Here is a 12,697-nt window from a genome sequence, read left to right as displayed (position 1 = left end):
TTCGGGGGGGATTTCATCGGATTTGGGACACGCATTTGAGGTTTTGGGGCGAATTGGGGCTTTTAGGACATTTCGAGGGTTCGTAAGCGCTTTGAGAGGATTTCGGGAGCGTTTTGGGGTTAGACTGAGATGTTTTGGGGTTTCTGAGCGCGTTGTGGCTGCGTTTCTGGGTGTTTTTGCTTTATTTGAAGAATTCGAGGGCGTTTTAGGGGCCAAAAGGCGTTTTTGAGGATTTTGGAGGCGATAACAGCATTTTGGGTCATTTTTTTAAATTTCCGCGGTAGCTCTGGGGGGATTTATTGGGGGGTATTCCTGACGCTTTGGGGCCAATTACGGGAATTTTGGGGTCATTCTTTCTTTTTGACGTTTCTCGACGTCGCGTTTTTGGGGGATTTCGGGGCCGTTTCGGGGCCATTTTTTGAGGCGTTGGGGACGTTTTGGGAGCGGCTTTTTTCGGGAGAGGCTTTTGGGGGGCGTTTCGGGGCGTTTTCGGGCTCGATCCGGGCGATTTTGGGGCATCTCAGGCGAAGTAGCCCCAGAGGAAGACGGCGACGGCCGTCATGATCAGCGCGTTGACGTTGACCACCCGGCCCCACACCGGGTCCTCGGGGGGCGGGGCCACGTACTTGGCCACGCCCCCCGCCCTGCCAGGCTCCGCCCCTTGCCCGCTTGGCTCCGCCCCCTGGCCGCTTGGCTCCGCCCCCTGGCCGCTTGGCTCCGCCCCCTGGCCGCTCGGCTCCGCCCCTTGGCCGCTTGGCTCCGCCCCCTGGCCGCTCGGCTCCGCCCCTTGGCCGCTTGGCTCCGCCCCCTGGCCGCTTGGCTCCACCTCCACGTCTGGAAGAGGAACGGGACGTGGCCGTGGGGTCCCACCTGGACCCGTGGTGGCCCCGAAGCCACCAAGGCCACCGTGGGTATCCCCAAGGCCACTGTTGGTGTCCCCAAGTCAACGTTGATGTCCCCAAGGCCACCCAAGGTGTCCCCAAGGCCATCATTGATGTCCCCAAGGCCACCACTGATGTCCCCAAGGCCACCCAAGGTGTCCCCAAGTCTACGCTGATGTCCCCAAGGTGTCTCCAAGGCCATCATTCATGTCCCCAAGGCCACCCAAGGTGTCTCCAAGGCCATCATTCATGTCCCCAAGGCCACCCATGGTGTCCCCAAGGCCACCGTTGATGTCCCCAAGCCACCACTGATGTCCCCAAGGCCAATGTTGGTGTCCCCAAGTCAACACTGATGTCCCCAAGTCAATGTTAATGTCCCCAAGGCCACCCAAGGTGTCCCCAAGGCCCCCCAAGGTGTCCCCAAGTCAACGTTGATGTCCCCTAGGCCACCGATGGTGTCCCCAAGGCCATCATCGATGTCCCCAAGCCACCGTTGATGTCCCCAAGTCAACGTTGATGTCCCCAAGGCCACCATTGATGTCCCCAAGGCCACCATTGATGTCCCCAAGGTCACCCAAGCTTTCCCCAAGGCCACCGTTGATGTCCCCAAGGCCACCCGTGGTGTCCCCACGGCCACCCGTGTCCCTTACTCTGCAGCTGGACGTCCCCGTCCAGGGGCGGCTCCTTGTCCAGGTCGTCCCGCGGCTCCTGGCTGTGCCGGAGGCTGAAGACCAGGCGGTGGAGCTGGGGACGAGAGGACGGGGGGCGGGGGGGGCGGTGTCACCACGGTCACCTGGGTCCCTCGTCTTCCTCCCGTGGTTCCCCAGTCCCTCATCTTCCTCCACGGGCACTCGGGGCCTTCATCGTCATCTACGGGCACTTGGGTCCCTCCTCTTCCTCCACGGACTCTTCGGTCCCTCCTCATCATCATCTACAGACTCTTGGGTCCCTCATCTTCCTCCATGGCCACTTGAGTCCCTCATCTTCCTCATCGACAGACTCTTGAGTCCTTCATCATCATCATCTATGGACTCTTGGGTCCTTCATCATCATCTACGGACACTTGGGTCCCTCATCTTCCTCCATGGACTCTTGGGTCCTTCATCACCATCTACCCAAGCTTGGGCCCCTCCTCTTCCTCCATGACCACTCGTGTCCCTCTCCCCCCTCCCCACGCCCCTCCCCCTCCCCGTGTCCCCCCCCCGCCCCCCCCCGCCCCACATCACTCACGTGCCGCCGGGGGATGGGCGGGTAGCAGAGCGAGACGGCGATGACGATGGCGCAGGTGGCGAGGAAGAGGACGATGGCGAAGTGCAGGTAGTGGAGGCCGCAGATGAAGGCCGGGCAGCGCCCGGGGGCCTCGCACGTCCCCGTCCCCAGCACGAACTCGGGCACCATCCGCACCAGGCCCAGCACCAGGCCCAGCACCAGGCCCCAGAAGGCGCCCTGGGGGGGGGGAGGAGGGGGAGGAGATGGGGCATGGGGGTCACATGGGGGCCACTTGGGTCCCCTGGAGGCCACTTGGGTCTCCTGGAGGCTACTTGGGTCCTTTGGAGGCCACTTTGGTCTCCTGGAGGCCACCTGGGTCCCATGGAGGTCACTGGGATCTCCTGGAGGCCACTTGGGTCTCCTGAAGGCTACTTGGGTCTCCTGGAGGTCATTGGGATCTCCTGGAGGCTACTTTGGTCCCATGGAGGTCACTGGGATCTCCTGGAGGCCACTTGGGTCTCCTGGAGGCTACTTGGGTCTCCTGGAGGTCATTGGGATCTCCTGGAGGCTCCTTTGGTCCCTTGGAGGCCATTTGGGTCGTCTGGTGGCCACTTGGGTCCTTTGGAGGCCACTTTGGTCTCCTGGAGGCTACCTGGGTCCCATGGAGGTCACTGGGATCTCCTGGAAGCCACTTGGGTCCCCTGGAGGCTACTTGGGTCCTTTGGAGGCCACTTGGGTCTCCTGGAGGCCACTTGGGTCCTCTGGAGGTCACTGGGATCTCCTGGAAGCCACTTGGGTCTCCTGGAGGCTACTTGGGTCCCATGGAGGCCACTTGGGTCCCCTGGAGGCCACTTGGGTCCCCTGGTGGCCACTTGGGTCCCCCAGAGGTCACTTGGGTCTCCTGGAGGCCACTTGGGTCCTTTGGAGGCCACTTGGGTCTTCTGGAGGCCACTTGGGTCCTCTGGAGGTCACTGGGATCTCCTGGAAGCCACTTGGGTCTCCTGGAGGCTACTTGGGTCCCATGGAGGCCATTTGGGTCCCCTGGAGGCCACTTGGGTCCTCTGGAGGTCACTGGGATCTCCTGGAAGCCACTTGGGTCTCCTGGAGGGTACTTTGGTCCCATGGAGGCCACTTGGGTCCCCTGGAGGCCACTTGGGTCCCCTGGTGGCCACTTGGGTCTCCCAGAGGTCACTTGGGTCCCCTGGAGGCTACTTGGGTCCTTTGGAGGCCACTTGGGTCCCCTGGTGGCCACTTGGGTCTCCTAGAGGTCACTTGGGTCTCCTGGAGGCCACCTGGGTCCCTTGGAGGCCACTTGGGTCCCCTGGTGGCCACCCGGACACCTTGGTCCCCTTCGGTGCCACCTGGGTCCCCTTGAGGCCGGCTTGAACCCCTGGGTTCCTGGGTCCTTCATCATCATCTACAACACTTGGGTCCCTCCTCTTCCTCCATGGACCCTTGGGTCCTTCATCATCATCATCTATGGACACTTGGGTCCTTCATCATCATCTACGGACACTTGGGTCCTTCATCATCATCTACGGACACTTGGGTCCCTCCTCTTCCTCCACGGACACTTGGGTCCTTCATCATCGTCATCTACAGACACTTGGGTCCCTCATCTTCCTCCATGGCCACTTGAGTCCCTCAGCTTCATCATCTACCCACACTTAGGCCCCTCCTCTTCCTCCATGGGCACTTGGGTCTCTCATCTTCCTCATCTACGGACACTTGGGTCCCTCATCATCATCGTTGGATACTTGGGTCCCTCATCTTCCTCCATGGCCACTTGAGTCCCTCATCTTCATCATCTACAGACACTTGGGTTCCTCATCATCATCTACAGACACTTGGGTCCTTCTTCATCATCATCTACCAGCACTTGGGTCCCTCCTCTTCCTCCATAGACCCTTGGGTCCCTCATCTTCATCATCTACAGACACTCGGGTCCTTCATCATCATCTACAGCCACTTGGGTCCCTCATCTATGAACACTTGGGTCCCTCCTCTTCCTCCACGGACACTTGGCTCCTTCATCATCATCATCATCATCATCATCATCATCATCATCATCATCATCATCATCATCATCATCTACGGGCACTTGGGTTCCTCCTCTTCCTCCACGGCCTCTTGGGTCCCTCATCTTCATCATCTACAGACTCATGGGTCCCTCCTCTTCCTCCACGGCCTCTTGGCTCCCTCATCTTCATCACCTACAGCCACTCGAGCCCCCTCCTCTTCCTCCCGGGACCCTTGGGGGTGGGTCCTTCATCACCACCCCCAACCCCTCGGGCCCCTCCTCTTCCTCCCCGCTCCCCCCCCCCCCCCGGCCCCCCCCACCCCGCTCACGGGCTCGTTGACGCGGGGCACGAAGATGGCGAGGAAGAAGACGGCGGCGACGGGCGGGCTCAGGAAGCTGCCGACGGCCTGGATGTAGTCGAAGAGGCGCCCGCCCTGCGCCGCCTCCACCACCGGCAGCCAGGCCAGGCTCAGGGCCACCAGCACCACCATCCACAGCCTGCGGGGACACCGGCGTCACCCCCCCCTCCGGTGGCACCTCCTCGGCCACCGTTGGCCGTGGTCGAGGGTTGGCCGTGGACCTGTGGTGGCCCTATGGTGGCCCTGTGGTGGCCCTGTGGTGGCCCCATGGCCCTATGGTGTCCCTATGGACCTATGGTGGCCCCGTGGACCTATGGTGGCCCGGTGGCCCTATGGTGGCCCTATGGACCTATGGTGGCCCCGTGGCCCTGTGGTGGTTCTATGGACCTATGGTGGCCCCGTGGTGGCCCTATGGACCTATGGTGACCCCGTGGCCCTATGGTGTCCCCATGGCCCTATGGTGGCCCTATGGACCTATGATGGCCCCGTGGTGGCCCTATGGACCTATGGTGGCCCCATGGCCCTATGGCAGCCCTGTGGTGGCCCCGTGGCCCTATGGTGGCCCTCTGGACCTATGGTGGCCCCCATGGCCCTATGGCAGCCCCATGGCCATATGGTGTCCCCGTGGCCCTATGGTGTCCCCGTGGTGTCCCTATGGACCTATGGTGGCCCCACGGTGGCCCCACGTCCCTGTGGTGGCCCTCTGGACCTATGGTGGCCCCGTGGCCCTATGGTGGCCCTATGGATCTATGGTGGCCCCATGGCCCTATGGTGGCCCCGTGGCCCTGTGGTGGCCCTATGGACCTATGGTGGCCCCATGGCCCTATGGTGTCCCTGTGGTGGCCCCGTGGCCCTGTGGTGGCCCTCTGGACCTATGGTGGCCCCGTGGCCCTGTGGTGGCCCCATGGCCCTGTGGTGTCCCTATGGACCTATGGTGGCCCCATGGCCCTATGGCAGCCCCGTGGTGGCCCCATGGCCCTATGGTGTCCCCGTGGCCCTGTGGTGGCCCTATGGATCTATGGTGGCCCCATGGCCCTATGGTGTCCCCGTGGTGTCCCCATGGACCTATGGTGGCCCTGTGGCCCTATGGTGTCCCTGCGGTGGCCCTGTGAACCTGTGGTGGCCCTCTGGACCTATGGTGGCTCTATGGACCTATGGTGGCCCCGTGGCCCTATGGTGTCCCTGTGGTGGCCCCGTGGCCCTGTGGTGGCCCCGTGGACCTGTGGTGGCCCTCTGGACCTATGGTGGCCCTGTGGTGGCCCCATGGCCATATGGTGTCCCCATGGCCCTGTGGTGGCCCCACGTTCTCCCCACAACCCCACAGCGTCCCCGTGACCCCCACGGCGTCCCCACGGTGTCCCCACGTCCCCACGGCGTCCCCCCGGTGTCCCCCACCCCCCCCCCGTCCCCACCTGCCGGCCACCAGCAGGTGCCGCTGGCTGGCGCGGGGCCGCAGGCGCTGGTAGACGTCGAGGGAGAAGATGGCGCTGGCGCTGGCGAAGATGGAGGCCAGCGAGGACATGAGGGCCGCCAGCACCGCCGCCAGCATCAGCCCCCGCAGCCCTGCCGGGGGGGTGGGGCGGCGTTAATTAGGCCGGCCGCTAATTAGGGAGCCCCCGACCCGCTGTGGCGGGCCTCCGGTAGGGCCACAGAGGTCATAAACGGGGGTTAATGGCCGCTAATCTGGGGTTCTTGGGCTCTAATCTGGGATTCTTGGCCTCTAATATGGGATTAATGGCCTCTAATATGGGATTCTTGGCCTCTAATGTGGGATTAATGGCCTCTAATACGGGATTAATGGCCTCTAATATGGGATTCTTGGCCTCTAATATGGGATTCTTGGCCTCTAATGTGGGATTAATGGCCTCTAATACGGGATTAATGGCCTCTAATATGGGATTAATGGCATCTGACGTGGGATTAACGGCCGCTAGTATGGGATTAACGGCCGTTAATCTGGGATTATTGGACGCTAATGTGGGATTAATGGCCTCTAATCCGTATTAATGGCCGATAAACTGGGATTAATGCTGCTCATCTGTATTCATGGCTGCTAATGAGGGATTATTGGCCGCTAATCTGGATTAATAGCCTCTAATCTGGTACTATTGGCCACTAATGTGGCATTAATGGCTTCTAATATGGGATTATTGGCCACTAATCTGGTTTTAATGGACTCTAATGTGGATTAATAGTCGCTAGTCTGGATTAATGGCCGCTAATATGGGATTGTTGGACAGTAATCTGTCATTAATGGCTGCTAATATAGGATTAAAGGCCAATAATATGGGATTAATGGCTGCTAATTAGGGATTAATAGATCTAATAACGCCTTAATAGGCATTAATAATCCCTTAATAACCCTCAATTACCACTAATAATCCATTAATAACCCTCAATTACCACTATTAACCCCCAATAACCTTCGATTACCACCAATAATCCCATAATAACCCTCGTTTACAACTAATAATCCCCTGATAATCCTCGATTACCACCCATAATCCCCTGATAACCCTTTATTTACCACTAATAATCCCCTAATCCCTGATTACCACTAATAATACCCTAATAACCCTCAATTACCACTAATAATCCCCCAATAATACCCTATTAGCCACTAATAATCCGCTATTAATCCCCTATTATCCACTAATAATCCCCTAATAATGCCCATTACCACTAATAATCCCCTAATAACCCTCAATTACCAGCGATAATCCCCTGATAACCCTTGATAATCCCATAATCCTACCGGGGGGCAGCAGGGTGAGGACAAGCCGTGGATACGCCACGTTGGAGCAGCCCACGGGGGAGCCGCAGGCGCGCTGGCACTCCTCGGGGTCTGTACAGCCCACCACGTCTGCAGGAGGGTGGATTAAGGGATTAGGGGGCGGGATTATGGGGAAGAGGGGTCGGGTAAACGGATGAGGGGAGGGATTAGAGGGACTAAAGGCGAGATTATGGGGGTTAGGGGCGAGATTAGGGGTAGTTAGGGGCGGTACTGGGGGATTAGAGGGCAGGATTAGGGAGTTTAGGGGTGAGATTAGGAGGAAAAGTGTGGGATTAGGTGATTTTAGAGAGGAGTAGGGGCGAGATTAGGGGGTTAGGGGCAGGGATTAGGGGAATGAGGTAGCATTAGCTCATTTTAGGGAGGATACTGGGCAGGATTAGGGAGTCGTGTGGGATTAGGGATGTAATAAAACGGTATTTGGGGGATTATTGGCGGATTAGGAAATTTGATGGGATTAGGCGAGTTTAGTGGGGATAATGGGTGACATTAAAGGGATTATGAGTGGGACTAGGGGAATTATGTGGGATTAGGAGTGCAATTAGACGGGTTTAGGGGAATGATGTGGGATGAGGCAATGTTGGGGGGACCGGGGGGATTAGAGGCACGATAAAGGGGATTATATAGGATTAGGGGTGTGATTAGGAGGGATTAAGGAGATTTTTGGCGGGATTAAGGGAATTTTGTGGATTAGAGGGGACAATGGGTGGGATTAGGGGGATCATGGGCAAGATTAGGGGTATTATCTGGGATTATGTGTGGGATTAGAGGATTATGGGCGGGATGAGGGGGATTATCTGGGATTAGGGGCGTAATAAAGTGGATTTGAGGGATTAGGGGTGGGATCGTTGGGTTCCATGAAGGGCGGCCATCTTGGGCGGTGGCCATCTTGGGTAGCCACGTTGGGCGGCCATCTTGGGCGGCCATTTTAGGTAGCCATTTTTGGTAGCCATGCGGGGCGGCCATCTTGGGCGGCTATTTTGGGTAGCCATGTTGGGCAGCCATTTTGGGTAGCCATTTTAGGTAGCCCCATTGGGCAACCATCTTGGGCGGCCATTTTGGGTGGTAGCCATCTTGGGCAACCACCTTGGGCAGCCATTTTTGGTAGCCATCTTGGGCAGCCATCTTGGGCGGCAGCCATCTTGGGTGGCGGCCATCTTGGGCGGTGGCCATCTTGGACGGCCATTTTGGGTGGTAGCCATCTTGGGTGGCCATCTTAGGTAGCCATTTTAGGTAGCCACTTTAGGTAGCCCCATTGGGCAACCACCTTGGGCAGCCATTTTGGGGAGCCACGTTGGGCGGCCATCTTGGGTGGCGGCCATCTTGGGCAGCAGCCATCTTGGGCGGTGGCCATCTTGGGTGGCAGCCATCTTGGGCGGTGGCCATCTTGGGCTGCCATTTTGGGTGGTAGCCACTTTAGGTAGCCCCACTGGACAACCACCTTGGGCAGCCATCTTGGGGGCAGCCATCTTGGGGGGCAGCCATCTTGGGGGCAGCCATCTTGGGCGGCCATTTTGGGCAGCCATTTTCGGTAGCCCCTTCGGGCAACCCCCCCTGGGATTTGGGCTACCGGGGTAGGCCGGGTGGGCACGCACCGGGGAAGAGGAGGCGGGCGGCCATGCCGGGCAGCACCATGAGGAAGACGGGCAGCACCTTCAGGTACCCGCAGAGCACGCAGCCCGCCCGCACGTGCAGCAGCGAGCGGCCCGCCAGGCACCGCTGCACGATCACCTGCGGACACCAGTCGCTCCCAGTAACTCCCAGTAGCTCCCAGTTCCTCCTAATCCCCTCCCAGTCCCGCCTAAAACCCCTTCCGGTAGCTCCCAGTCCCTCCAAAAACCCCTTCCAGTAGCTCCCAGTCTCTCCTAATCCCCTACCAGTAACTCCCAGCCCCTCCTAATCCCCTACCAGTAGCTCCCAGTCCCTCCCAGTAGCTCCCAGTTCCTCCTAATCCCCTCCCAATCCCGCCTAAAACCCCTTCCGGTAGCTCCCAGTCCCCCCCCAGTCCCTCCTAATCCCCTCCATCTCTCCTAATCCCCTCCTAATCCCCTCCCAGTAGCTCCCAGTCCCCTCCCAGTAGCTCCCAGTCCCTCCCAGTTGCTCCCAGTCCCCTCCCAGGAGCTCCCAGTAGCTCCCAGTCCCTCCCAGGAGCTCCCAGTCCCTCCCTGTCCCCTCCCAGTAGCTCCCAGTCCCTCCAAAAACCCCTTCCAGTAGCTCCCAGTCTCTCCTAATCCCCTACCAGTAACTCCCGGCCCCTCCTAATCCCCTACCAGTAGCTCCCAGTTGCTCTCAGTCCCTCCCAGTAGCTCCCAGTCCCCTCTCAGTTGCTTCCAGTCCCTCCTAATCCCCTCCCACTCCCTCCTAAAACCCCTTCCAGGAGCTCCCAGTAGCTCCCAGTCCCTCCCAGTAGCTCCCAGTCCCCTCTCAGTTGCTTCCAGTCCCTCCTAATCCCCTCCCAATCCCTCCTAATCCCCTCCCAGTAGCTCCCAGTCCCCTCCCAATAGCTCCCAGTCCCTCCCAGTAGCTCCCAGTCCCTCCTAAAACCTCTTCCAGTAGCTCCCAGTCCCTCCTAAAACCCCTTCCAGTAGCTCGCAGTCCCCTCCCAGTAGCTCCCAGTCCCACCCAGTAGCTCCCAGTCCCCTCCCAGTAGCTCCCACTCCCTCCTAAAACCCTCCCAGTAACTCCCAGTCCCTTCTAATCCCCTTCCAGTCCCCCCCAGTCCCTCCCAGTCCCCTCCCATCCCCTCCCAGTCCCCCCCAATCCCCTCCCAGTCCCTCCCAATCCCCTCCCAGTGCCTCCCAGTCCTCCCAATCCCCTCCCAGTCCCCCCCAGTCCCCCCCAATCCCCTCCCAGTCCCCCCCAGTCTCCCCCAATCCCCTCCCAGTCCCCCTCCCATCCCCTCCCAGTCCCCCCCCACCCCCTCCCAGTGCCTCCCAGTGCCTCCCAGTACCTGGTCGGTGCACCAGTACCACCCGGCAGTGACACCCAGCCCCAGCAGCAGCCCCGGCCAGGGCAGGTCGGTGCCGGGGGGGGCGCAGCAGGCGCAGGGCCAGGGCCCGCGGCGAGGGGCACGGCCCCGACGCGTTGGGGGGCAGCGCCAGCGGGAAGCGCTGCCACAGGGATGGCAGCCCCCCCGACCGCCGACAGGGCTGCGGGACCAGTAAGAACCAGTAAGAACCAGTAGGAACCAGTATAAACCACTATAAGCCACTACAAACTGGGATAAACCAGCACAAAGCACTATAAACCAGTAAAAAAACAGTATAAACCAGTGCTAACCAGTATGAGAGAGTAGAGTCCACTATGGTCCAAACCAGTATGGAACACTAGGAACCAGTACAGACCAGTATAAACCAATACTAGATGCTATAAACCAGTAGAAACCAGTATAAACCTCTATAAACTACTATAAACCAGTACGAACCAGTATAAACCAGTGCTAGCCACTACGAGAAAGTAGAGCCCGCTACGGTCCAAACCAGTATGAAACACTAGGAACCAGTACAGACCAGTACAGACCAGTATAAACCAATATAAACCAGTATAAGCCAGGACAAGCCACTACAAGCCAGTATAAATCACTATAAACCAGTACAAACCAGCGCTAACCAGTCTGAGAATGTAGAGCCCACTATGCTCCAAACCAGTATGGAGCACTAAGAACCCAGTACACACCAGTATAAACCAGTAAACACCACTATAAACCACTGTAAGCCACTACAAGCCGATATAAACCACAACAAACTAGTATGAACCAGTAAGAACCAGTGCTAACCAGTATGAAACAGTAGAGCCCACTATGGTCCACACCAGTATGGAGCACTAAGGACCAGTATAAGCCAGTATAAACCACTATAAACCATTACAAGCCAATATAAACCACTGCAAACTGCTACAAACCAGTATGAACCAGTGCTAACCAGTATGAAAAAGTAGAGCCCACTATGGTCCACACCAGTATGGAGCACTAAGAACCAGTATAAACCAGTATGGAGCACTAAGAACCAGTATAAACCAGTACAAACCAATATAAAACAGTAAGATCCAGTACGAGCTACTATAAGCCAGTACAAACCAGTATGAACCAGCGCTAGCCAGAACGACAGAGTATAGCCCACTATGGACCAAACCAGTATGGAACACTAAGAACCAATACACACTGTAAGAACCAGTAAGAACCAGTATAAACCAGTAAGAACCAGTATAAACAAGTACAAACCAGTATGAGCCAGTATAAGCCCCTATAGACTGGGATAAACCAGCACAAACCACTATTAGCCAGTACAAACCAGTATGAACCAGTGCTAACCAGTACGAAAAAGTAGAGCCCACTATGGTCCAAACCAGTATGGAACACTAGAAACCAGTATGAACCAGTACAAACCAGTACTAGGTGCTATAAACCAGTAGAAACCGGTATAAACTACTATAAACTACTATAAACCAGTACAAACCGGTATAAACCAGTGCTAGCCAGTATGAGAAAGTAGAGCTTTCTACTCTTTTCTACGCTACGGTCCAAACCAGTACGGAACACTAGGAACCAGTACAGACCAGTATAAATCAGTAAAAAACAGTATAAACCACTATAAACCACTATAAGCTGATATAAACCACTACGAACTAGTACGAACCAGTATGAACCAGTGCTAACCAGTATGAGAGAGTACAGCCCACTGTGGTCCAAACCAGTATGGAGCACTAAGAACCAGTCCACACCAGTATAAACCAGTAAGAACCAGTATAAACCACTATAAACCAGTACAAACCACTATAAACCAGTAACAAACCAGTATGCACCAGTATAAACCTGTACTGCCCAAGATATTCAACCAGTATGAACCAGTATAACCCAGTATGGCCTGACACCTGCCTCCCAGTCCCTCCCAGTCCCTCCCAGTCCCCTCCCACCCCCCTCCCAGTCCCTCCCAGTCCCTCCCAGTCCCCCCCAATCCCCTCCCAGTCCCTCCCAGTCCCCTCCCAGCCCCTCCCAGTCCCTCCCAGTCCCCCCCAGTCCCCTCCCACCCCCTCCCAGTCCCTCCCAGTCCCCCCCCACTCCCTCCCAGTCCCCTCCCACCCCCTCCCAGTCCCTCCCAGTCCCCCGCCACCCCCCCCCAGTCCCTCCCAGTCCCTCCCAGTGCTCCAGTCCCACCGTAGGCGGCCAGCACCGAGGCCCCCCCCACGATCACCAGCGTCTGCACCACGTCCGCGTACATCAGCGCCGCCAGGCCCCCTGCCGGCCACGCCCCCTTTAGGCCACGCCCCTCCGACCACGCCCCCTTGCGACCACGCCCACACAATCCCCGCCCCCATCCGACCCCACCCATTTAAGCCCCGCCCCTCAACTGCCTCCCCACCCATTGCGCCCCTCCCTTTAGCCCCGCCCCCTTTAGGCCCCGCCCCTTGACCCCACCCTAGGAAGCCCCGCCCCCGGAGC

At 58.0% G+C, this 12,697-nt stretch overlaps 2 protein-coding genes across 2 annotated transcripts; one reads left to right on the top strand and one right to left on the bottom strand.

Annotated features, from left to right (window-relative positions):
- Window positions 1-382: 382 nt before the first annotated feature.
- On the bottom strand, window positions 383-12,493 carry LOC308187265 (sodium/glucose cotransporter 2-like; the record flags this gene model as incomplete). The annotated part of the gene is given in 11 exon segments (XM_080609442.1): window positions 383-834; window positions 1,532-1,625; window positions 2,112-2,327; window positions 4,440-4,608; window positions 5,882-6,032; window positions 7,225-7,332; window positions 8,856-8,991; window positions 10,211-10,292; window positions 10,294-10,394; window positions 10,396-10,409; window positions 12,413-12,493. Coding segments are annotated over 11 exon segments (1,466 nt in total), but the record flags the coding sequence as incomplete, so codon positions are not given.
- On the top strand, window positions 2,334-4,427 carry LOC308187269 (uncharacterized protein). Its single transcript, XM_080609446.1, has 2 exons — window positions 2,334-3,157; window positions 3,198-4,427. The coding sequence occupies exons 1-2, from the start codon at window positions 2,361-2,363 to the stop codon at window positions 3,463-3,465; spliced, it is 1,065 nt and encodes a 354-aa protein (XP_080465572.1). The 5' UTR covers window positions 2,334-2,360; the 3' UTR covers window positions 3,466-4,427.
- Window positions 12,494-12,697: the final 204 nt, after the last annotated feature.

Source organism: Anser brachyrhynchus, assembly GCF_964034855.1.
Source record: "Anser brachyrhynchus genome assembly, contig: SCAFFOLD_425, whole genome shotgun sequence".
In the NCBI taxonomy this organism is placed as follows: Eukaryota; Metazoa; Chordata; class Aves; order Anseriformes; family Anatidae; genus Anser; species Anser brachyrhynchus.
This window is presented reverse-complemented; position numbering and strand designations above follow the sequence as displayed.

What these genes read in the sequence shown, in the direction of transcription:
- LOC308187269 (XM_080609446.1), top strand. Translation starts at nt 2,361, where the DNA reads ATGGGGGTCACATGGGGGCCACTTGGGTCCCCTGGAGGCCACTTGGGT. An exon ending in GCCACTTGGGTCCTCTGGAG is followed by an intron (nt 3,158 to 3,197) that starts GTCACTGGGATC and finishes GGTCTCCTGGAG; the next exon opens with GGTACTTTGGTCCCATGGAG.